Below are 24,925 nucleotides of genomic sequence, written 5' to 3' on the forward strand. Positions count from 1 at the left end.
CAGCACACATACAGAAACTTCTATTTTTCATACCACACTATCTTAATAATATCAGAGATTTGGTGTGTAAATGTGTATTAAAAACCACAACAGTCAAATAATAATCCATCAAGTATTTTTATTATCATTCAGATCACCTGTGACTTGCACAGCAAACACAGTTTCCACCTTCAATCCAAACACTTCTTCCCATTAAAAAATTAGAACTCTTTAATACATTTTTACAAAACACTTTGTATAAATCATTTAACACGCTTGATATATTTATCTGTACAGCAGGCACACGATGTGTATATATTACACTTCATAAAAAAATACATATACAAATCCCACACTTGAGAAATCCCACTTCAAGTTTTTTTTATCAGTAGTTGGTTGATAACCCGCAGATAACGACCCCCCAGACTTAAAGATCAAATACATAAAATAACACCTCAGAAAATAAATGTAGTTTATATAAAAAACAAACAATCAGCAGTATTCTTGGAACCTTATATTTGAGGACACTTTGTCATGGAAGACCACTCATATTACAAGCACACACACATTCATGTCACACACTCATGTCACACACTGCAAATTCGTACCTTCCTGTAGTGCGAATTTACATTTTTTTTCTCTTGGTTTAATGACCCTCAGGTGTTTCTACAGTACATCCCACCAATCTGTGAGCTAAGTTCTTCTCTGTCTATAAACCCTGTTCGGGCCTTCCAGTTCATGCCTGACCCGTAATCTGACCCAAACCTAATCCTGATTGGAAACTTTAACCCCAGTACTGAAAAAAACAACCCCACTTTAGAGGATTGTCTTCACGTTTTCTTTCCTCATGAGGACATTTGTTCGGGGCACAGGTGTACAAGAACACACACACACACATCTTTCAATAAAAGGCCATGTGTTTGGGACAAATAATCCACTCTTCAGTCAAGTATATCTTGCAATCTACACTGTGACCCCCACACCACCAGCAGCACAGAGAAAGGTGAAAGGGAGGAGAGGGTGAGAGCCTGAGACGTCCCGTGAGCAAAGACAGCGAAAGGTTTCAGACCCATCACCTGGCTCAGTGCTATGTCGCCAGCCGCTCCCCATTCAAAAGCGGCGCTTTGGCTTCGAAGTCCAACACTGCATGCAGCTCCACCCCCGAGTCATGCTCCTCCTCGTCCCCCACGTCCTCCTCCACCAACGCATCCTCCACTCCTCTCCCTCGCCGCCCTCCCCTAGCCCGGTGACCTCCCCGTCTCCTGCGCAGGCAGAGGAGGCCCCTGAAGTCCAGGTGGGCCAGTGTGACCTCCAGTGTGTAGTACAGGGACCAGAAAAGAGCAAAGCAGCCCAGCAACAGCAGGAACTGGAGGTGGGGGGGGGGGACAAAGGAGGTAAATCACAAGGAAGTGAAAATTAAATCAATCACTAAGTGTAAATTTTAGTATTCCCTCCTGGTTTAGGATCAGCTTGAGTTTGCTACAAGGTCAGCAAATGCACATTAATGCTTCTTCAACATGGATGGCGCAAATTCTACAATTAACACCACAACTTCCCCTTTAACACAGTCACCAATGTCCGATTCACCTCCTGAGTGAAGGTGAGAACTATTTTTTTCCACCACAAATAGTAACTGGCAGGCAAGATTTCCTGGTAGTCTCTCATCCCTCCCTTAATGTCCACAGATCTAATAATTATGTTTAGGGTTCAGGCTTCAAATGAGGTTTAGGTTTGGCAATTGTCAAGAAATGTGTCTGTTGTTGGCTAATACCTCCATCCAACATACCTCAATTCTGCATATAGGAACAATTTTGTCTCATTTACTCTGAGTAAGAAATGGAACCATCCCTTTAATAGTGATTTTCTAAAAGGGGTGAGCAGTCTGGTTTTTCCAATATACATTATATAAGAGAAGACAGAAAGTTTAAAGAGAGACAGAGGAGACAGAGGGACAAGGTAAACAGAGAACTGTTTACCTTGAGGTTATTGGAGGTGAAGGGGCTGACGATCTCTGGAGGGATGTCCAGGCCTGGAGGGCAGGGCAGAGAGAAGCTGCTGTCCAGATACCTGCCACTCATAGCCTCCTCCACCAGCCTGTCAATCAAGGCGCAGCCAATCAACACGCAGAACATATATTTATTCATCTTTCATGTCCGTCAAAACACAGAGACAATCGTTGCATCACTGCATTCAGGTGATGGGACAGTTGTATGGTAAAATAATAATTCAAATGGGAATAAAACCAGGCCTAATACACCAAGATGGAAACCACAAGCATTCAGCGACTCAGAAGACTTCAACACTGTCCACACGGCAGCGAGCGGAGGTCTTACCTCTGTCTGTCCTGGACCTCGCTGGGGGTCATAGAGGAACCATACAGGGTCAGCTGCGACTGCTTCAACACTCCCGACGCTGCACACTGCGCGAGAGTCCGCTCTTCTACAGCAACAACAACACGAGCAATGACAAACAATACAAAAGGGACTGGAATTTTCCCCCACTGCTGAAAAAGACATTCCCATCCCAGTTGTGTGGGTGCGTGAGCTTACTGTGGTCAGAGATCTTGAGGGTGTACTGGCCTTCAGCTCTCTCCCCCCAGCAGCGCACAGTGGAGAAAGTCCAGTCCTGGTAGCCTGACGGGTCTCTATGAGCCAAACAAAAGAGAGAATACCGAATTAAACTGCAGTCAAAACACATTTTAATTCAAGTTCTACGCGCAGGGTTCGTACCTGTCGATGGCGCGGCGCGCCCCGATGATCGACGCCATACCGCTGGGGCAGACCAACACAATCTCCACGCTGCCACGGCAAGGGTGGTTTATGGTCACGGTGACGGCCACGTGCTCCAGCGTCTCCATCCCAGAGTGTCGGAGGTCAGCAGCAGAGACTGAGGGAGAGGAGGGAGCAGCGTAGTGAGTGAACACCAGAGTGTGTTTTTACCATTTCCTGGATCGATGAGGGAAGTCACGGGCCCGTAAATGGAAACGTCCGACACTACATTATAACAAATACAAATGTAAACACTCGAGAATATGTGAAAATATGATTAATGCAGGGTTTCTGCAGGGTTCACGAGTTGAATTTAAGACTTTTTAAGACATTTTTAGTCGCACAAAGAATGCAATTTAATACCCGTCTAACAACTATACCTGCCATAGTATGATGGAAAACCAGTGGGCATAAGCCTGAGAGAGAGTTGCGTACTGGGAAAAATAGCGATAAAAAAATCTAGTTAAATTCAATCTTCCATCAGACTCTCCATCTTTCTTTCTCTCTTTGAAGTATCAGTCCTCTTGCTCTCCCTCTCTTTAAGTGAGCCTCGGTGCTCTCTGACCATGTAGGGCCGCACGCATCCTCGGGGCAGGGAGGGACGCCAAGGGACGAGGGAGCGAGGAGAGTAAACAGAGGTGAGGAATGAAAAGTGTCGGGGGACAGATGTAGAGAAGGGGGGGGGAGACGGTCAGGAGACAAGTGGAAGAGAGGCGCATACATGTAGGGGATGTATGGACGGGCAAAAAGAGAAGGAGAGGAAATAGAACTGGCAGTTTTGCACTTTCAGCTGACTTTTCATCCAGAGTCTTTAAAGAAGGACAATATCCAGTGGATAAACTTCCTCCTTCAGGGTGTTTGTATCAGTAATAAACTCCAAACTATTTTCCAGGGAACTGAAGGACCTGTCTTTGCTCAGAGATGAGAAGATGAAGACATGGCAATGTGTGGGAAAGTACTTTCTGCTCTGCCCGAACCACATAAGTCTGTTGCAGTTTCCTAAATCCTGCATGAGGTTTACATGAGATAAATACAGAGTCTGAACTGCATTATACTGGGAGCCTCTAACCACGTCGTGTGTCCCACTGTTCAACACCTTTTGGGGTCGAGTATCCAAAGTTTTGTTGGCAAACATATTGCCAATACTGCCACTATTTTTGGTGGCGAGGGCAAATTTATTAGGATGGGCCGTTCCAATAAATTGAATATGTGATCATAAACTCTGAGCATGCTTTGTTAACAAGACTGGTGCTGTTCATTTAGTCCTCTCTCTCTCTCTCTCTCTCTCTCATGTGTGTTTTCTGTCTGAGTCGAGTGGGCATCGTTTTTTCTAAAAACAACTCTGACACACTGGATTCACAAACTCGCAGGGACGTGACCGCTTTCATTGGTCACCGCGAGCTCTACATAAACACACGTGTGTGGCGACCGTGTTCACGTGGGAAGCCGGCGGTTTGTGCATCCACCAAAACACATAGAAACAACAAACACAGCTGAGTAGCGTGACAGGCAGATGTGTGCCAGTGACAAAAAACAACAACCTGTCAGGGATTTGACCAAGAGGAATTAAATGGCCACGTGTGTTTTCTGGCAGTTTTTCTGAAACTTTTGGAAATTAAGTACGGACGCACTTTCTGAGTCTGCTCTGTAACTGTCAGCAACTTTTTACTTTGTCCTGAAGAAAGTCCTGTCGCTTGTGACCACACACACACACACACACACACACACACACACACACACACACACACACACACACACACACACACACACACACACACACACACACACACACACACACACACACACACACACACACACACACACACACACACACACACACACACACACACACACACACACCTTGGCTGTGCTCCTGACCACAACGAGGCCATAAAAGAGGGAAGATAGAGATCGAGTGAGCAGAGGAACAGAGACGAGGGAGCTGGAAAGGTTTCTGCTCCAATGAGGTCACCATGTGAGGGATTAAAGAGAACCGATCAGATTATACACGGACAGTCCAATGTGACAGATTCAGAGATGCGAGAAATACAAAAAAAAAAAAAAAGGAAGAAAAGCTACTGAGAGGAGTCGTGAAATACAGAGACCGACTGGGAAGAAAAAGGAGGGATCTGGGAAAAGTCTCACCCAGTATTTCACTGTGTACGCAGGAACTCACAAACAAGAGAACATTACCTAATATGGAGAGGCAGACTGACTGAGGAGCAGACAGGGAGGGAGGGAGGGAGGGAGGGAGTAAATTCAACAAGCAGCTGTTCAATACAGAGCTGAGAGGAGGAGTTACCTTTCCAGGTTCGGACCAGCTCGTCTGGATAATTCGGAATGGGCGCTTCCTCCTTTATCACTGAACTCTGATAGGACACGAGAAACGGCACCGACTCCCACACCTGAGAGGGAGGAGGGAGGAAAGTTAGGGCCCTGGTGGTGACTTATGGTAGGAAATAGTGTGTGTGTGTGTGTGTGCGTGTGCATATGTGTGTGTGTGTGTGTACCTTGGCAGCGTTGACGAGTCTCCACGCATTGAGCACACCGAAGCCGTGCTGGTGGCTGTGGTGGAAACCGGCTCCGTTCACCCTCCAGTCTGCACTGCTGTCACACTGATGGGACAAATAAAAACGGTGTTAGCTTTGGTACAGAGGCAGCCCAACACGTTTTCATTTTATCAGTAATACTCACTCACTACCGTCTCTCTCTACGGCTTAGGAAAGGTACAAAACCACTACCTTAAGTTAGCTTTCCATCATTGTCATTGTAAATTGCATGTATTTAGGTTTTGGACTGTTTGTTGGGGGAAAACAAACTAATTCAATACATTTGAAGATATTACCTAATCCACTGGGAAATTGTGACTTACAATATTTGTATTTCAATTTGAAACATAGTTTATCAACATATCAGGAATAGGGATGTTAATAATTAACCAGATAAAATAAATAGTTTTTAAAAAAGCCTGAGCTGCCTAAAAATGATCATCCCTCTTCAGGAAAACTAAACAGTAGATGTATCATAAAGATAAATGTTAGATTTGTATCAGATTAAAGGTACCCTGTACATTGACCCCATTGGCCTACCTCGGTGGCAGTGAAGGTGATGATGTGCTGCACGTCCCTCCAGCTGAGACAGGGACGCACTTGCAGCATGAGGGCCACCATTCCTGCCGCCAGCGGGGCCGCGGCGGACGTGCCGGTGTGGCCCTCGGTGCAGCCGGTCCCCCTCTGCATGGACCAGTCCGACGTCACCTGCGGAGACAGACAAGATGGGCTGACCCGAGACACGAAACACGGAGACTCGTGCACGAGTGGAAGGGTGGTAACAGCTCTGGCAGGAGGCCAAACACAAACTGGCACTGACATATGGGAGTAAACACGGGGACGGATGAGTGAACGCAAACCTTTCACAGAGTGTATCCAACAGTAACTATGTTCTGCACCTAAACAACTAGCGAAGAACACTTCATCAAGTGCCAGCGTCACAGAGCGACATATTTACTGCAGGAAGCCGGTGTCTGCGTCTCCAGCTAACGGAAAACATGAGGACTGTATGACAAGAGTTTAAAGCCCTGAGGAGGTCCAGCTTTGTAAAGGCATGAGGATGTAAAAAGAACACACTGCATGAATTAAAATAAAGAGTGGTAAAGTGAAAATGTAAATACGCAGAGAATGGACATGTAGGGGAGTTAGAAATCCTGATAGTGGTCGACCTAAACAAAGGATTTATGGAGAGGATTAACTTTACGAGCAAGTAGGGGGAAAAAAGGACTAACATTATATCTTTGAACATGTTTGTCTGCGTGTGTGAGATCAAAATCCACCCATTTATAAGGCGCACAAGTGCGATCATGTCGTCCATGCACACCACCCGCTGGTACCCGCATTAGTGACAGCCGGTCTGACAGCAGGATCACAGCGATGTGGGCTGAGGAGGAATTCCCCGCGCTCTGCGTTTACATGCGGAAGACATGTGTGCACCCCCCCCCCCCCCATGTGGATGCGTGTTCATCCAGAGCAGCTGTCCATGTGGTGAGAGTGTACAAGCATCATCAGGAGACAACCTCTGCACCTCTACATGCAGACACATTTGTGTTTAGAACATCCACATGTCGCATTGTAATCCATTAGAAACACTGAATCTCTTCAGGTAAATAAAGATCGAGTAAATCTAGAATGTATACAACCCTGTGTCGTGTTTTGGTTAGCCACAGCTATTCCGTCGGGCTTGCGTAATCAAGAATCAGATGAATCAGCTGGAGTTTCCCCATTTCCAGGCTTTCCAGACTCAGAGCACTGTGATCAAATGCGTGAGTGAAGACAGCTGTTCCTCAGAACAGTGGGCAGTGTTTGGTACACACTTGGCCTGCGAGTATACTGTGGTCAGCGGTGGATCAGCTAAGCTCTTCCAGCCCAGGCGATGACATCCGCCCAAACTGCAAATAGAACAGCGTCAAATAGAGGTCGGTGGCCTCGTTGGGCCCCGACTCCCGTCATCATCCGTCATCGTTTCTGATGAAAACAGTCTCTGCTCCTCCTGATGTGGAGCTGCTCTTTCACAATCACTGATTTCCTAGTTTTTAGACCACACTGAATTTTAGATAAACTATCTCACACGTCATGTTATGGAATATGGTATCTACAGACTTCAAGGTTTCAGCACTTGAATCCTTTAGGATTTTAATAAACTAACACTAATGTTTGTTACAGCTAAAATACATAACTATCAAATAAACAACTACATTGGATCGTCTTTCAAAAACATAACCGTCCGGCTTTGATACAACTCTCTACATGGACTGAAACGAGGAAATCTACTTCCTGAGACTGACAGCAAGTCCTGCAGCTCTTTACTGGACATTTATATGTTTATTTATCTGCTCAAGTGTCACGAGCAGCTCGCACAGATATAAATGGTTATGAGCATTTTTAGTTATGACTGTGACTGGGCCTCATATGTCATGAATAAAGATGGACAGGTAGGGAAAAAAGGCAAAAAAAGAGATGACTTGTAACTTTTTTCCAACTTGGAATCGCTTGTTATTGACTTCCTGTTGTTCCCTTTGCCGCTTGTCATCCATTCTCTGGTCTAGTCATCCTGTGTGTGTGTGTGTGTGTGTGTGTGTGTCTCTGTGTGTGTGTAAGACCTACAATGCTCCTCAGCTGGCTTCCCCCGCTGCTGAAAGTGACAGCCAGCATGGACGCACACTCTTCAGCGTAGAAGGGCATCCTGCCTTGCTCATCGACCGCTCCTGCAACACACACACAAGATTATGTATGACCCGAGGCACACACGTCCACACCCCAAACACAAGCGAGCACTCACAGGCCTGAGAGCCTCTGTGTCTTACCGATTGTGATGGTGTAGATGGAGTTGGCGTAGCCGTCGTAGTTGCAGTCGTCATTGTATTGACCTCCATTGCCACTGGCGACCACAAAGATGCTACCGAAGCCTTGTCTGCCTGCAATCACCCCGTGCTGCAGCGCCGCCTGTGGAGGGAGGAAATCATGCCATTACAAAAAGAGGGAATATCTTTTTGTGCTTACAGTTTCTCTACATGCGGTCTCCTCTGTAACTGAAGTGCTGCAGTGTACCGCCCTCTGCAGGACAAAGTCACGGCTCCACACAAACTGTCTTCCTCTTACCTTGCCCAGGGGATGGGGTCCATCCACAGTGTGTCCGTCATCATCGGGACCCCAACTAGAGGAGACAAGAGTCTCAATCAGAATCCAAGCAAGACTTTGTACAACAACGTGATACATTCTGGCATGAAAACATAATCGCATCGTCAAATATTGACCCTTAAAGGCATGGCAGGATAACCACGGCTCCACCGGGCCTTTGTCTTAAATAAAGGTGCTGGAAGTATCAAAAAGCTCAAACTGATAGAATAGATATCTTCACACTTAGATCTATGCAGAGGACACTTTATAGTATATATAAAGTGTTCTCTGCATAGATCTATGTGTGCAGACACTTAAAGGCATTAAAAGCTGGTAAGTCAACAAAGGTTGTCAAAGGTAAAATACCTTACAGGACCAGAGAGTATCGGTTTGGTACCTGCAGCTGTAGATGTCGTTGACCTGGTAGTGCTTGTTGAAGGCTATGGCCTCCAGGCTGTCTGTCAGCAGGCCGTCCAGCACTCTGATGCCTGAACAAAACAAAGAGAGAGAGAGATGTGTGACAACACACATCTATCCAAAGTCTCAGCTCCGGTCTCAGTGGTTCCGAGTCCTGGGACACTCGTGTTTAAAATTCCAGTTTGTCTGTACCTGCCACCTTGCTGCCGTAGGCCACCCCCACAGCACAGAAGCTGTTGTTGGGAGCGGCCGCGATCTCTCCGGCACACCGCGTCCCGTGGTGGTTGTCGCTGTGGACGTCTGGGTGAGGCATGGGGTCCGGGTCGTTGGAGTTCAGGTCGTAACTGCCCTCTGGACTCTGAGAGGGTTGAAAACATTATGAATGGAAAAGGAATTGCTGGCAAGCTTCCAAACAGCTTTATTGGTCTCAAAATGTTCAGCAATGACAGCGGGACACACGGTTAATAACTACTTAACATGACAAACTTACAATCCGTTGATCATAGAATGACTCACATAGTTGGGCTGGATGTCCTTGTGGGTGTGCTCCACCCCGTCGTCTACCACCACCACCGTGACCCCTCGGCCAGTGATGTTGCGCTCCCACACTCCTGTTACGTTGATGTCCATTCCCTTATTGAGGTGATTGTTCTGCAAGAACAAGAAGAGTGAGGGAAGAGTGAGGTGAGGTGAAGGAGAGAAAGCCTTCTCCCGCCTCTTCTTTGCAGTGTCTAAGCATCACTACGGAGTATATTTTTATTACCTTGAAATGCACTTTGGTTGTCTGATGTTTTGTACCCAGACAGACAATAATTCTCAATGACAACAGGAAAAAAACTGGCTCCTGATTGGCTGCCTGATAGAATAGTTCTACATAAAGTGCTATTGTTGAAACAAACACATTAAAAGATCAATAAAGAATATGGGATGCAGATTATTTGACAGGTAAATTCTTCATTTATTAATTCTTCACAGTCACCAAGTTAATTTTAGGCACTAATTTAAAGTAAGCCTGACTTACTAGACAACTAGCGATTGAGCACGATGAAAACAAAGACACACAATAGTCCAGATTCTCACCAGGTGCCACTGTTTGGGGTAATTGGGATCGTTGAAGGCCATGGACCTCTTGGAGCGGCTCAGAACTCTCTCCTGGGAGTGCCACAGGACATGAGGGTGGGCGGCCAGGACGTCTCCAGGCCGGGCACTCTTGCTCCAAATACCAAACACAGATCCAGGCGTGACGGAGCACAGCAAGTAGTGACCTTCTAGCTGTCCGATCTGGCCGTGGTTCTTCAGCCCGGCCTGCTCCGCTACCTGGGATGGAGAGAATACTGATGAGAAATTAAACTGGAACAATACTTGTGTTTTTTCCCCTTGACCAAAGCAACATGACAACAGATTAGACTGTAGCCTTGCTGAATTCTGTTGTATTTGAAGATGTCAGATCAGAGAAATGAAGCCCTGAGTTCCTAAATAAAGATCTAAATGTAGCAGCTGAGTGTTCATGAAGCATTTACCCTGTTGGCTATCGCATCCAGGTGCACGGAGCTCTGTTCGCCATCGTCCCCCTCACGATGTGAGCCCGAGTGGAGCCGGACGGCCCAGGACTGACCCAGTCCGCAGGAGAGTGACGACCAGGGTGAGGGAGGAGAGGAGGCGGAGAAGGGATTGGATGGGGCAACGGGGGGCAGCAGGGTCAGAAGCAAGAGGGCACAGGAGGACAGGAAGAGAAGGAGCAGGAACGTGGGGAAATACGGTGCTGGCATGGCAGTGGAGGGTGAGACACGGGGTCGACCAGGCGAGCCCTCCTCATCTGAACAGCAACCTGGAGACGGAGACAGACAGACGGGGAGAAAAGAAGTTAGTTGTGAGGGCAATGAGAACCAGTGGCTGGTTGCTCACCACCTGTGTGTGCTGCATTTAGAGGCCACTTATTAGATTCACAGCGTCGCACTAACTGGACACCAGTTCATAGCGCTGTGGCAGCAGCACATCAGATTAACACTCCGCGGTTACATCAGCGTTCCTGCATGGACTTCTGTGAAGAGGCTCTAACAGATGAATGCTATTTTATTAGCACTGTCAGGCTAATGAATTAAATAATCAAACGCAAACAGATACCTCTGAGTTCAAGTGAGGCGTCTTCTAATTTGCAACCCACCATATCCTGGTTTTGACATGTAAAGGTGGAGAATGTATACATGCACATGAAGTAAGGAACAAAACGTGCGGCTGGATTAACCTGTTAGGTGTGTGTGTGTGTGTAGTCGGTCACTCCCAAGCAGTGTGTGAATGGTTATGAATGTTAGACAGTTAGATAGGCCAGCTGTGATCCCGCCTGGATTAGATATTAAATAGTGGCAGTAACATGAACCTAACTCTGACATTGATTGTTATGGACACTAAATGAAAAGGGGAAATAATAAAGATTATAATGAAGTCATGTAGCTAGATGTCACAACTACCTCAATCACAGTCAGGAGCTACAGTAAGATTAAAACATAGACATGTGACCTCGAGTAACAAAATAAAGTAATAAAAGAAAAGAACCCAACGCCCAATTTATCTAAACGTCCTGGAGCAAAACACCAAACCCCTGTCAGCTGATGTGTAGCCAAATATTTGTCTGTGACCACGTTATAAACGACATATAACAAACACGTGACATCAGCTGGTGTTATCAGCAGATCCCCTTCACACGACGTTAACATCGACAACAGTGGCTCAGAGTTTAAGAAGATTCAGCTGCTTATATTTAGCGTCCTTTAGTGTGACACGTGGTTAAAACAGAAATAAATAATATTATATTCATGTGGGTGAAACCACCTGATGTACATGCTAGCTCCCTGTCAGGCTAAGCTATCACTCAGTTTTGCTGATTGTTTATTTAGTTTTGTTATGAATCCCAGCAGGTCAGCTAAAGCTAGCTAGTTTGGGCAGCTAGCTGAGGGTTAGCCGTTTAATTAATTGACTTGCGACTCGTGACACTCAAACGTTACAGCTACGGCAACTCACCGCGATCATACCATTTTAAATATATATAAATTACATATCGTACCTTTCCACCGAGCTCGTGTTGCATCTGTTCCTTGTGGAATTTATGAATAACAGTGAGCTTGTCATCTCATTTCCGGGTTACAAACCCACAACGTATCACGTCATACAGTTTGTTGCGCATGCGTCGTCTCCACCTGATTGGTCCAGAGTCATAGCGGCATTACAGGTGCTGTGGTCTCAACACAATCAGCGGATTAAAGCTTGTTTGTGTGTGTGTGTGTGTGTGTGTGTGTGTGTGTGTGTGTGTGAGTGTGTGTGTGCATTTATTGAAAACAGCTCCACAGTGGCTTAAATATTACTAGGAATTAAATTTGAATTAGCTTTTTCTAAATTATTTCCCAACATGTTTTTTTTTTTTTAAATTACTTTCCTAACTCTGAAGTTCTAACATTCAACTATATTGACCGTTAATCTATAAGTTAGTTTTCACGGTGAATGTTTTGTGTGAAGAAATGAAAATGACAGCACGTCACAGTTACAATAAGTACTTTATTGATTCCACAGTGCTGCCAGATAAATATACAGTTCTGAGTTGATGTATTTACAGCTTGCTGAAAGACAATACAAACTGTCCATTGCAGACATATATATATATATATAGTGTTCTTACGTGTATAACATACTTTGGGCTGGTTTACATATGTGGTCCCCCACTGACGGATGTGGCGAGTTAGGCTGTTTCTGTGAAAGAAGCCCTATTAAGTCCTGGTTAGTTAACATGTAATGTGTTGTTACATGGTGCAGCAGCAGGATAAACTCTGTGCAATCTGTGTGTGTGTGTGTGTGCAATTAGAAGATCTGGTACGCACACATTGTATTTACAATAAATACCTTTAAGCTATCAATATAGGAAGAGAAAATGACATCTGATAGTGACTGCGTTTCAGTTTCACACGAAGCAAAACTGATGTTATGCAATAAATGCTGTTACAATCTGATATTTCATCAAATTAACCTCTTTATGCTTAATTTGTGTTGCAGAATTCTTTGCTGGCATTTGCAAAATAGTGTTTTATAGATGCTATTCATACTCAGTAGTATCGTTTTTAATTCATCTTCATTTCCATGAAATCTTCCAGTATACTCTTCATTTAACAGTACAGTTGTTCACACACATACAGGCATGCTCACACATATCAACCCTGTTTTCATTCCCTCATAAAGCCACAAACAGCAGATCTGTTAACACTCACACGTACGAATCATACCAACGCAAACCACGTCCGACTGCGTGATGGATTCACATCCAGGGTGTGAGTTTCTTTTACAATTAGCCATGTTTGTAAATCTTTTTTTTTTTCCTCTTTACTTTCCCCCAAACCGCTCAGTGTCGAGCTCTGCAATGTCAAGAGACAGAGCTTTTAAAATCCCAAATCCATCTCTAGTCGTCTATTTACACGTCACTTTGGAACAAAGAGTTTTTGTTTTGCATCTCTCCTCCTCTCGCCGTGCTGATCTGCATAGGTAGCTTAAACCGGAGAAGTCGGCGCCGACTTCCTCCCGTCGGTCATTCAGGTTCGTAATGGCTCTAGTTATCCTCGAATGCTCTGTTCGCCGTGTCAGAATTTGCTATACTTCACATATTGTATTCCTGAAGAACCCTTTCAAAGCTCTCTTTCAACACCAGCAATTTGTAACGATGTACATTTCTTTTTTTTTTTTTTTTACCACATGTCCATCCCTGCCCTGTGTTTTCAAGCGTAGGTCTCCACGAATCCTTTCCCTTCACTTAAGGAGCGATATGTCGTCGGCGAAGTCCCCGTGCGGGTGGAGGCAGCGGGCGAAGCGCCACTGGCACACCATGAGACACAGCGGCAGCATGAAGAGGGCGCAGATCCCCGCCATGATGTAGGCGATGGTCATGAGGGTGGACTCGTCCGTCTGAGGGATGTTGTAGCCGCAGTCCTCCAGGTCGACGCCGTGGAATGGGCCTTCCACGGAGGCCGTGCGAAACTCATCGTGCACTGCGAAGGGGAGAATAGGATTGTGGGTATTTACGAGACACACAAATCATAACAGTAGTCCCCTCAATCCCACTACTTCTTTCTATGAGCGGCCATGTTTCTTCCTCCCTCACCATGGCAGGTGCTGACGGCGAAGCCGATGCGCTTCTTCTCTCGGTCGAAGACCACGTAGAAGCCCTCCATGATGACAGCGCCCATCACGGTACCGGTGCTGGACTGGGACACGGCGAACTTGTAGCAGTCTTCCTGGGCCGAGGCCACGTCCTCTACTGGCCGCAGGTATTGCTGCATAGACAAAAGCGTGCATTTTTTTAAAACACTTTCAGTGTTATATTTCCTTTTTTACTACATCTCCGGAACATTTTCCTGTGATTAGATACGTTGTGATAGTTTATTTCATTTTACTAACCATACTATATTTCCTTACAAAAAATGGTGATATTTTTATAATGTTAGTATCCATTAGGCTCTCTTCCTTCCCTTCTTTTCATTCTGGACTTTTTCCCGGTGAGTCACTTAGAGCACCCTGTGAATCATTTGTTTCACTATAGTTTCAGGGTGATTGTGCCGATGACATGTCTGCTGCTTTGCAATAAAATGCCGAAAAAGACATTCACAGGTGTGGTCCTTGTCCTCTACACCCCACAAAAGAGTTATTAGACTCGCTAGAGAAGCCGAATGGCCCCTGTACCTCACACTCCTGCATGTTAGTCAAGGCCCCTTAGGAAGGCTGGTAGTGTGAAGTATTATTATCATAGATATATATATATTCCAGCTGCATATGCTGTATTTTGTAATTTGAGCACTGACTTTTGCATCTGAAAGCAGCCCCGCTCAGCACATGTCTTAGTCACTTACGATGAAGCTCTCAGTGATTTCAGTATCAGCAGTAATTGATCTTTAAGTCTTTAGTACATATGTACCTCAGTGTGCATTCTATACCTGGTGATTTACTCTTGTACCTGCTGTGGAAGTTACAACAGAAGGCAACGCAAGTACAAACTTCTCTCGAGTGTTTCATTCTGCTGTCGGCATCGATCGCTCTCAAGGCCACCATCAAGGCCTTTGTGGGAGGCTTTGAATGAAAACCGTTTAATGACTTCTCAGGGCTTTAAGAAAAAAGCTTTAGAAAATATATTCAAAAGTAATTCTCTCTGAAATGTGGTCATTATGTGTGTTTTTTTTCATCCCCCTCATGGTACCTCGCCAGGCTTTAATCTAATTCACAGCAAATATCCAAACGTCTTACAGGCTGAGAGGGTAAATCAAACATCTCCTGCCACAGGATTCAAACCGGTCAACAAAATTCGATTTCTTTTTCCCGCCACGAACCAAGTAACGGTGGTCGACGCAAAAACAGAAATACGCAAATGGCCCTATCTAAGGCCAGCGTTTGGTTTGTCCTTTCTGGGCTACTGTAGAAACGTGGCTCCGTAAAGAGGAACCCGCTCTGTATGTAGATATAAGTGGCAAAAACATGATTCTTATTTTCATGTGGTTATACACTGATGAAAACATACTTAATAATATTCCATTTCTGCCAATAAGATCCCCCTAAATGCTACACACTGTACCTTTAAGTCATATTACTTCATATACTCAATGGTCCCACGGGACAAATGCTATCACGGTTGGTTGCTTCATGCCACCTCATACCTGTGGTAGGATGGAGATCCTGAAGGACTGGTTGTGGTTTTCACTCATCAGGTAGAGAGAGATGGCTGGGAAGATGTGCCAGGGTGTCGTGCCGGCCTGCCAACACACCAGCTGCTCCCCGAGCCAGAACCCAGAGGGGAACTGTTCGGTCTGAAAAAACAGGGTCGGGGGGGGGACAATCAGAGCTTTTACAGACGTGACTGTCACAAACAGTTCTCTCATAAAAAGCACTATAAACTGAGGATTTTTACAATGGCTGCCCATTCGTTTTTAGATGCTTTAGAAACAGGAGGTCTTAAAAATCTCTATTTGAGTAAATATTTTGCAGCCAAATCAAATTGTTTACGGGACATTCAACCTTCGTGTCTTTATAATGCATTCAATCCTAGACTTCGCTCTTCACATGGCTCGTATAAAGGCAACAAAGTAGGCCATGAATATGAGACATGAGTTGATAACAATCCCTCCTCTGCATTGAGGAGGTCGGTTTAACGGTCACGGTTACTCGTTATTCTTCACACCGTCTGGCGTTTCGGAGAATACTGCAACTGCAATGCCTTTGTGCTGTACGTGAGTATAAACAAAGCTTCGTGCAGATCATAACAAGGATGTAAGGGACTGACCGAAGAGGCTGCCTCAATGGCTTTGACTGCAGCCTGGAAGACTTTTCTGGGCAGTCGGAGGTTGGTGGTGCCGCTGTCCACGATGCTCTTATCATAGTTGTACTGAAAAAGACAGTTTCTAATTACAAATCTCTTCAGTAGACGTTAGTGTCAGTGACCGGCCAGTAAATCTGTATTCTTGTGCAGCCGCGTATCCGATCTCTCACCTCTTTACAGTCCATGTTGAGGTCCATTCCATTCACCTCGATGCGTACGATGATGACCTCATAGTACCACTCCCTGCGAATGGGAGTGTACCAGAGCTCTCCCACGTAGAGCGATGGGTCCACTCCTCCGATGATCTAAGAGCAGTGGGCAAAATAAAATCCAGCGCCGGCTCCAAATCTGACACGAGATGATTTGTATGTGTGTGTGTGTGTGTCTCCTCACCATGCTGCCGCCAACAGTGGCGCTGCCCAGGGAGTAGTTTTGGGTGAAGCCGGCTCCACACAACTGGAGAGAGAAGAGGTTGGGGACAGGAGTCTGGCGAACCAGAGAGTCAAAGAAAGGCTCCAATGCCTCGTCAGGCTGGAGAGAGAGAGAGAGGGGGGGGGGGGGGGTAGCTTTACGTCTGAATGGCCAAACTAAGCTGCTGTTTTTAGCTTTCAGATTTTAATTTCCAAAAGATTAAACAAAGCTCATCCGTCCCAGTGAATGCAGTGGTATAATCCTTTCCCCAGATGTAAGTCCTGTAGTATCTAGTGCCTCTCTTTTTTTAAATACTATAGTAGAAATTCAGTAGTAGAGGATGTTTGAATTTTTTTAAACTGTATGCTACATCCTTCCCCAGATCTAATGTCATAGTTCACCAGATTAGGAATTCAGAAAGCTAAGAAAAGTGACACAAGGGAGTGTTTTTTTTTTTTACAGTATAGTATCTTTTTACAAGCCTGGCTCTCAGAAAAATACACTCCCTTGTGTCACAATGTGGAAGCAAATGTGTCCTGTGCAGCTTGAAAAAGATCATCCGTTGGGAGATTATTTCTGCTCTTACCCGGGCTATGTCAGCGTAGGCCAGTCCCAGGATTCCCTCCCAGTTGGATCCGTTGATGAAGAAGCGATCCGACTGGGTGATTGCGGCGATGTTGGCGCGCAGCGTGGCGTTGGGGCCGTGTGGGACGGACACCAGGTCGGTGCCCAGCTCCCCCTCCCAGCGACCCTGAGTGTAGGGGACATACACACTCCTGCCCTGGTCGCGGTACGAGCCGGAGCTGGGTAGGACGACGGAGAGGGAGGAGAAAGGTGGAGGAAGTGAGATTATTAACAAATATATTATTACAATGTTTCTGTCTGATTGTGTGTAAAAGCATTGTCTCATAACGTACATTTACGACAAGGAACTTTCATTTTGTGTTGATTTTGGCGGTCCCTGTGGACGAACGTGGTAATGTTTAAACTTTAAATAGCCCTATAGCAATACGATGTAGAATATGAGACTATGATTCGATGTTATGATGTCAGTTTTATCAATTAATTTATCACATAAGAAATAAAAAAGCTGTCTCTCAACTTACAGAGAACGATGGTAGTATCTGCGCAGGAAGGGATGAGCAGCTGCTCCAACAGCAAAGTTACTGCTTCCTGTATCCACCAAGATGTTCAGCTGAGGGGAGATTTTTGCAAAATAATGCATTTTGCAAAATAATCGATAGATTAGTAAAAGTGACAGTTGGGTTTCATTGTGAAATTGATTGTGTTGAATCTGGGAAGGGTTAGTTTAATCATTGCTTCCTTTGAAACATTGTGAAGATTTCTTTATGTCTTTATCTTTGTACACTGGAGGCAAGTCATTGGCTGATTGTCTGTATTACAGCAAGAAGTCAGCCTCACCTCTCAGTCATTCTCTGTGTCAATTCCTCTCTCCTTGTCGTGTCCTGTGCTGTTTCCTTTTGCCCTAGATGTCCTTCCCTCCCCCCCTCTGTCTCCCCTCTTACCCTCCTCTCCTCTCAGGTTGCCCTTTCTACTCCCTCTCCCTCCCATCTCCTCCTCTTCTGTCTGCATCTCTGTGTGAGTATCATATTCTGCACAATCAGTCAAAGCAGATCGTGGATGTGTGAATGGAGCACAAATATACACCTACAGTATAAGCATAATATTATACATTATATATATTTTAAACTTCTATAAAGTACTGTACGCCATATATCACAGCCATGTTGTGTGAGTCAAACTCTTTAAAATGCTACCGCATCACTTTTAAATTAAGTTCAATCACAACCTCTTCATTCATATGGTTCAGGTTGATGTTTTTCAAGTATTTACTGGTTATTATACTACGAATTTAAAGTGAATATGTGTTCCAGGAAACACGCAAACAGCCACAGCCAGCTGTTCAATAATGGATCGGCTCTTTAAATAAACAGAGAAGAGCTTCTGTCTCGAGGGCTGCGCCCGAAAGCCCAGAATGAGATACTCTTGTCTACCTCACTGTTTCTTCTGACACACACACACACACACACACACACACACACACGTCTGTACAAATAACACGGCGGTTTGCTGACTGCTCAGGATGGATGTGTTTTCTAACGGCTGCATCCTGACACACTGAGACACTTTCATGTCTCTCCGTCTTCCTGTCCTCCCTGGCAGCGTGCTTCTGTCTGTTCAGGCCATTATATCTCCCCCCCCCCCCCCCCCCTCTCCACTACAGAGGAGCATCATCTCGCGGCAACATATCTTAAGGCTTATGAAGGGCCTGCAGACGGTCTATAAGTGTGTTGTTATGGATATGGACACACTGACTGATGCTTTTAATGAATGAGGTGGTCACTGACCCCAGACCTGCACTCTCCTAAGCTAATATCTAATTATATCTCTACCTAGAGAGCTTCAATCACCTAAACAGTGAAGCATGACGCCCCTTCTCTCGCTCTCATTCACTCTTCCTCCCTCCTCTTCATCTCTTTCATTCATGCATTTCTTTTCCATTCACCTTCTCCCTCTCCTCCTTCCTTCCTCCTACCACCTCACCATCACTCTCCCTCCCTCCCTCCACCCGTCACCCTCGCTGTGCCAGCCTGTACACCGCAGCTGCACCCAGCTGGCACTCCTCACTCTGCAGAACTAATGGTTCCATTATCTGTCTGTACCACTGAGGCCTTTCTCTCACTCCACACACACACACACACACACACACACACACACACTCTCACACACACAGTCCCATCTGTCATTGCAAGGCCATCGACAGCATTGGACAGAATATTGAAAGTACCGTCAACTTACTTTCATTTTGCATTCTATATTAATTGTAGAAATCTTGCATTATAAATATTAAAGTATGATGATGTATGTATGTATATGTATATATATATATATATATATTATATATATAAGTAAAGGACATGTGCTGTCATGTTGTGGTATACGTGTAGAGTGATATCACATTGCATTGAGATGCATAGTATCTTCTCTAGTAATGTAGGCTTAGAATAATAGAATTAGAATAATAATTATGCTTTGAAATTAGTTAAATATATCTGTATTATTGCTATTATGGTGGTATAACTTGTCTAATCGCCAAAAGAGAGTGACACAGACACACATAGACATGCAAGATTGAGGTAAAACCAAGATAAATGTAACATTGTTTGTCTTTAAAGATAAAAGCCTTTCACGTTGATACTTTTTATTAATATAAATCAACAAACAGCACTGGATTTAATGGATATTTTGAAGTGATACCACAGAGAGTAAAGTGTAGCTGCTCGTGCAATTTCTGTCAATTAAGCAGATTAAATACACGAGACAGGGACATATTGTGTGCATAGGATAATAATATTACTAAAGAGCCATAAAGAAAGCTTTGTTTAGTTTTCTTCGTGCTTTGATATCACTGTAAATAAAGCTTGTACCTTCTGTGGAGGAGAGCCCACGGCCATCTCCACGTAGTACCCCTGACCGGACTTCCCACGCAGGTTATCGATCATGTCCACGAAGCTGATGCCGCCCGCTGCCGCTGCTGCCGCTCCTCTCCGCCTTCGCGAAGCGCGCTTCCCCGCGTCGCCGCGCTCGCGGTTAACGGCAACGGCAGGTGGCAGCGGCGTTGGCTGTGCGGCGTGAGCGCCTTGCCGCAGTGGCACGCGGATGGCTAGAGGCAGGCCCGAGGCGTCCGGCGCGGACTGACCGTTGGTGAGCAGACACAACGTCGTCCATACTAACAGACCTGTCAACTGCAAAGTCGACGCCTCCATGCTGAATCGAGAGGTTTTCGGTAACTATGTTTGGTTTTTTTGACTTCACGACGCTCCGTTCAGTTTGACACCCAGGACACAGGAGACGAGATCAGGCAGCGATGATGCTAAAATAACGGCTAAAGCCATGCTGGCAGTGGCACCGCAAATATCAGGAGGTCACTGTGTGTTTTTTCCGCAAGCCGCGCGTCGTTTTCCTCCGCACGTCCTCACGTCAAACGACCGAAGCCATCGTCGGAAGGGCAGGCTGATGGCCACCGTAATCCGCATCCTTCATTCAGTTCTCCGCCTTCCAGTCTTTCACCTCCTCCCTCCTTCTCCTCCATCCACCCCGTTGCATCCTTCAGAAGCTGCAGGGAGCAGCGAAGCATCGCTACTATCAAGTTTGAACGCAAAACCACACAACTTCCTGTAAGCATTTTCAAAATAAGATAGTACTGAGAGGGGTAATAACTGCTCAAACTAAAATAATCCTTTATTAATCCCGCAGTGGGGAAATTTACAGGATTACAGCAGCATAGTGGATAGTGCAAAACAAGTATTATAAATAAGTAAATAAGTATTAAAACAGTAAAGAATATTAAATAATAACTAAATATTATATATACAGACATACTAATTGTAGTATTGCACAGTGTATTTATATTGCACAGATTTCTGAAACTAATTTAGTTTGTAATACTTGTCTTTTATCATGGTTATTATTAGTAATTTTATTTTTATTGTTTTTTAATATTACTTTGTTTTTAAACTTTTTTATTATTATTTTTAATAATTACTAAAAACATTTTGCTTCTTGTTGAACAGGATTTTGGCTCGTTTATGCACATCATACATTGTTCGTTTTTTTATAACGTCTTTTATTTTGAAGGCAAAATTGTGACTCCCTGTCTCTTCTTCAGGAAATAACCCCGGTACACCCCGCATTCTGGGTAATGGAGTTTTCACCGTGATCGCTCTGCGGATCACAGGCGTTTCTGTTCCCATGTGACATGTGCATTTTTTGGGCCATTGCTACCTGCTCCACATCAGTTGTATTTTCCAAACCGTTTTTCTTGTTTAAATCTAGGAAAGATCTTAAATCAAGATTTTCAAAATGGCATTTTATTATCTCAGATGACAGACAAGATGCATTGTTATATAGCCTACAATATTATTTTAATGGAACACTTGTATAATGCATGGTATCCCTATAAATGTATGTTGTGAGGGAGACCACACATTATATACATTTATTATCAAACACACAATACAGTTGGATGGGAGCAGTAGTTCAAATATGATCCAAAGTTCAGTTAGTCTGCTTCTTTTCCCCCTATGACAGACTGCCTCTCTCCTCAGACGATCTTGGACAGTCCCAGTAGGAAGGAACAGGGAGGAAGGAAGCCGGTGGCAGTACGCCGTCCACGTCTTGCCTCTCCATGGTGAGTCCCACGGAGTCTTTCCTCTGGTGAAACAGTCCACACTGTCCCACCAGCACCAGAGCCGGCTCCTCCTGTCCTGAGGAGGCAAGAGAATGCAGTTACTGATCGGACCAAAAGTTTTAGCATCCTCTTTTCTTCAACCCCGTCTCTTCTTGGAAGCATCCAATCAGATCCAACAGATGCTGTAAATTCCGCAGCAGAAAATTAAAGTAGCAGCAAATTCAAATTTCAAAGGACTTTGAACAATCCCTGTGTTGAAGTTGTGGATGAAAATGTGTTATTCTAACATAATGTACAGAGAGATACTCACTGGTGGAAGTCTTTGAGCTCCAGCTTCTCTGATCTCCAGTTTTGGTGGAGAGCAGCTCAGCTCTGCCCTCTGGTGGACAACACACCGCCATGGGTCCAGAATAACCCTCCCTAAACACACACACACACACAGATACTGTCCCTCACAGTTTCACCCTATGGCCAACAACCCACCTCCTTTGAAAACAAAGGTCAAAGATTAGCTATCATGGAGACTGCTGCCTTATCGCAATGTACCAGCTGATAACAGCGATAAAGATGCACTGTGATCTAGTCGAGGGGCTAGAGAAACTGTTTCACATGCGTTTGTTAATCAGGCAAATATTCAGACATGAGTGAATGACACTCACGGGTCCTGGGGGTCTGACGTCCTGAAGCCTTTAGCAAATGGGTTGCTAGCAATTTTTAGCTGGGTGATCTGGGAGATGGGTTGAAATAAATGAGATAAAAATCAAAGAAATGACTCCTTAATCCTTTACCAGTTATACCAGTTAGTGCACAGTAATAAAAAGCCTACACTGAAGTCTATACGGATCCACCTACCCGGTGGTTCTGATAGGCAGTGACGGCCATGAAGCGTGTCTCGGGGAAGGAAAAGGAGCAGAAGTTCCTGTGTGCGTTCAAGTGGCTGTTGGGAGCCGGATCCACGTACACCACATGGAAGCGCGGCTGATAGCGATGCATGGAGTTCAATATCATCTGGAGAACAGGAAGTCAGAGAACACGCAACAACAAGCGAGTCAAAAGAGAGACATTTCTACATGTACATCAAAGAGTGAAGGGGGTCACATTAAAGACTGACATGTCCGTTGTCATCCAGCAGGTTGTTGGTGAGCTTGAGGGTGTCGAAGGAGACGGTCTGCTTCATCCACTGGGCTCCACAGGCAGGTGAGTCTGGGTGGAAATGCATCCGGCTCGGGGCTACGACATCCGCTCGCCCTGTCACCAACCAGGATGAGCTGTGGAACGCATATCTGATACACACACACACACACACACACACACACACACACACAATAGGTCAAATAGGACTGCTGAGGTAAGATGAAACTGGCAGAGGGGCAACGAGCACAGCTCTAGGTTTCAGGTGGACACCGATGGTCTTGAATAAAGAGATGGAAATACTCGAGCAGATCATAAATACACTTTATGATCCATTTAAAATCTCTGTTCGACACTAAGCACTGCAGACCTCACTCTGTATGTCTGACCTGTATCTTTTATCGTCCACAATGAGAAAGTCCATGAGCAGGACGTATTCAGCGGTGGGATCCATCCCGGAGATTTGCACCTGGAATGTTGGAAACATCCTCCTGCAGTTCATGAACATGTAGATGAACACACAACGTAGTAAGACACACGGAAGAGGGAAAGAAAGAGGGAAAGGTAATGAGTGCCATCGTTACCTTCCGGCTTTGGTAACGATCATCTCCGTGCCCAGCTGGTCGAACTGCTGCCAGAGTGCATGCATCTCCAGCTGAACTCTGACCCCGCTGACTTGGGGGGCCTTGGCGCTCGACAGTGACCCGCCGTCTGCACAGCAGGGCAGAGATAGTTCACAGCTCCGAGGCAGATGAGGACCTGAAGGAGAGGGGAGGTGTGCGGTGGACGCTTGTTCACATTGGATTGGATCACGGGCTTTTGTTTATATTTTCTCCAATGATCTCAGATCATTTTGATCATAAAACAAACACTTACCATCCATCATTTGAAGGTTTACAAGATAAATAATATGAATGACTTTTTCCCGTTTTGTCCCTTCCTTTGATATTTCTCTTCACTGCAGTCCGTTCTTCCACTTCTGACTAAGCAACTCCTGTCATTACATCGAGATCAGTAGAGAACCATCAATAAACAAATAAAGCCAAAACTCTTCCTCCCCGTCCAGTGCCAGGTGCTGTGGTAGACGTGCATCCGAGTGTGAGGAGTGGCTGTTTGTGTCCAGGAACATGCTGGTTTTTATAAACCACAAGACTCTCACTGGGGACCTCATGCCTGCCTCATCCATTACAATACATCACAGCTGCACGCGCATGCATCCATGTGGCCCCAAGATTTGTGAACACAAAAACGTGCACAGACACACACACAGACACACGCACACACAAAACCTTTTTGGAGCATCTAGAAATCCCTGCTTGCACCTCCCTTTGTTTCATTTAGCCTAAAGCCCTAAGTGGAGCTTGTCTTGACCGACCAGTAGGGCATTAATAACATCCTAGTCAGCCCAGTGTTACTGAGTGTGGACAGATGAGGACAGCAACAAACTGCTGTTCATTATTCATAGCATACTTTCTTGGAGCAGAGTTTCAACACCATACTAATTAGAGAGTCAGTTATTCCCTAAAACGGACGTGGACCCTCCTGTTTGAGGGGGGCGACCGTGGCTCACTGGTTAAGAGGGTTGTCTGGTAACCGCAGGGTCAACGGTTCGATCCTCGACTGGGATGTGCCACGTATCGTAGTGTCCCTGAGCAAGACACTAAACCCCCGGCTCCCCGGGCGCCTGTCATTGGCAGCCCACTGCTCCCTATATACAGGGATGGGTCAAATGCAGAGGTCAAATTTCGTGTATATGTATATGACAATAAAAATGGTTTCTTCTTAGATGAATTGTGACATTCTAGCACACTTATTAAAAAGTCATAACATATCAGACAGCGCCAGTGATAAAGTTCTGGACATCTCTGGATTGTTGTCCTTGCTGTTAAATGTTGTTGGGTTTTTGAAAGGTGTCTTTGCCTCCAGTGTCACTTAAAGACCTGAATGTTGTTTCTAACTCTCAAAGTAACACACAATGATTTGATATATGATCTCGATG

At 45.2% G+C, this 24,925-nt stretch overlaps 3 protein-coding genes across 3 annotated transcripts; all 3 read right to left on the reverse strand.

Moving 5' to 3' along the window:
- Positions 1-103: 103 nt before the first annotated feature.
- On the reverse strand, positions 104-12,009 carry pcsk7 (proprotein convertase subtilisin/kexin type 7). The gene is made up of 17 exons (XM_076099945.1): positions 11,895-12,009; positions 10,354-10,661; positions 9,914-10,150; positions 9,350-9,484; positions 9,026-9,191; positions 8,814-8,904; positions 8,399-8,453; positions 8,104-8,242; positions 7,904-8,004; positions 5,837-6,004; positions 5,258-5,362; positions 5,050-5,152; positions 2,709-2,865; positions 2,529-2,623; positions 2,313-2,418; positions 1,956-2,073; positions 104-1,345 (listed from the first exon to the last, which is right to left on the reverse strand). Exons 2-17 carry the CDS (start codon positions 10,600-10,602, stop codon positions 1,067-1,069), a joined length of 2,304 nt encoding a protein of 767 aa, XP_075956060.1. The 5' UTR covers positions 10,603-10,661; positions 11,895-12,009; the 3' UTR covers positions 104-1,066.
- Positions 12,010-12,364: 355 nt separating this feature from the next.
- bace1 (beta-secretase 1) lies at positions 12,365-20,736 on the reverse strand. Its single transcript, XM_076099946.1, has 9 exons — positions 20,033-20,736; positions 17,690-17,778; positions 17,170-17,386; positions 16,566-16,703; positions 16,343-16,477; positions 16,137-16,238; positions 15,514-15,663; positions 13,971-14,142; positions 12,365-13,857 (listed from the first exon to the last, which is right to left on the reverse strand). Exons 1-9 carry the CDS (start codon positions 20,369-20,371, stop codon positions 13,619-13,621), a joined length of 1,581 nt encoding a protein of 526 aa, XP_075956061.1. The 5' UTR covers positions 20,372-20,736; the 3' UTR covers positions 12,365-13,618.
- Positions 20,737-22,450: 1,714 nt separating this feature from the next.
- On the reverse strand, positions 22,451-23,809 carry LOC142959287 (T-box transcription factor TBX1). The gene is made up of 6 exons (XM_076100532.1): positions 23,803-23,809; positions 23,511-23,685; positions 23,316-23,417; positions 22,907-23,078; positions 22,648-22,803; positions 22,451-22,522 (listed from the first exon to the last, which is right to left on the reverse strand). Exons 1-6 carry the CDS (start codon positions 23,807-23,809, stop codon positions 22,451-22,453), a joined length of 684 nt encoding a protein of 227 aa, XP_075956647.1.
- Positions 23,810-24,925: the final 1,116 nt, after the last annotated feature.

This window comes from Anarhichas minor, unplaced genomic scaffold (genome assembly GCF_050575085.1).
Source record: "Anarhichas minor isolate MPS153535 unplaced genomic scaffold, ASM5057508v1 ptg000026l, whole genome shotgun sequence".
NCBI classification, from domain to species: Eukaryota; Metazoa; Chordata; class Actinopteri; order Perciformes; family Anarhichadidae; genus Anarhichas; species Anarhichas minor.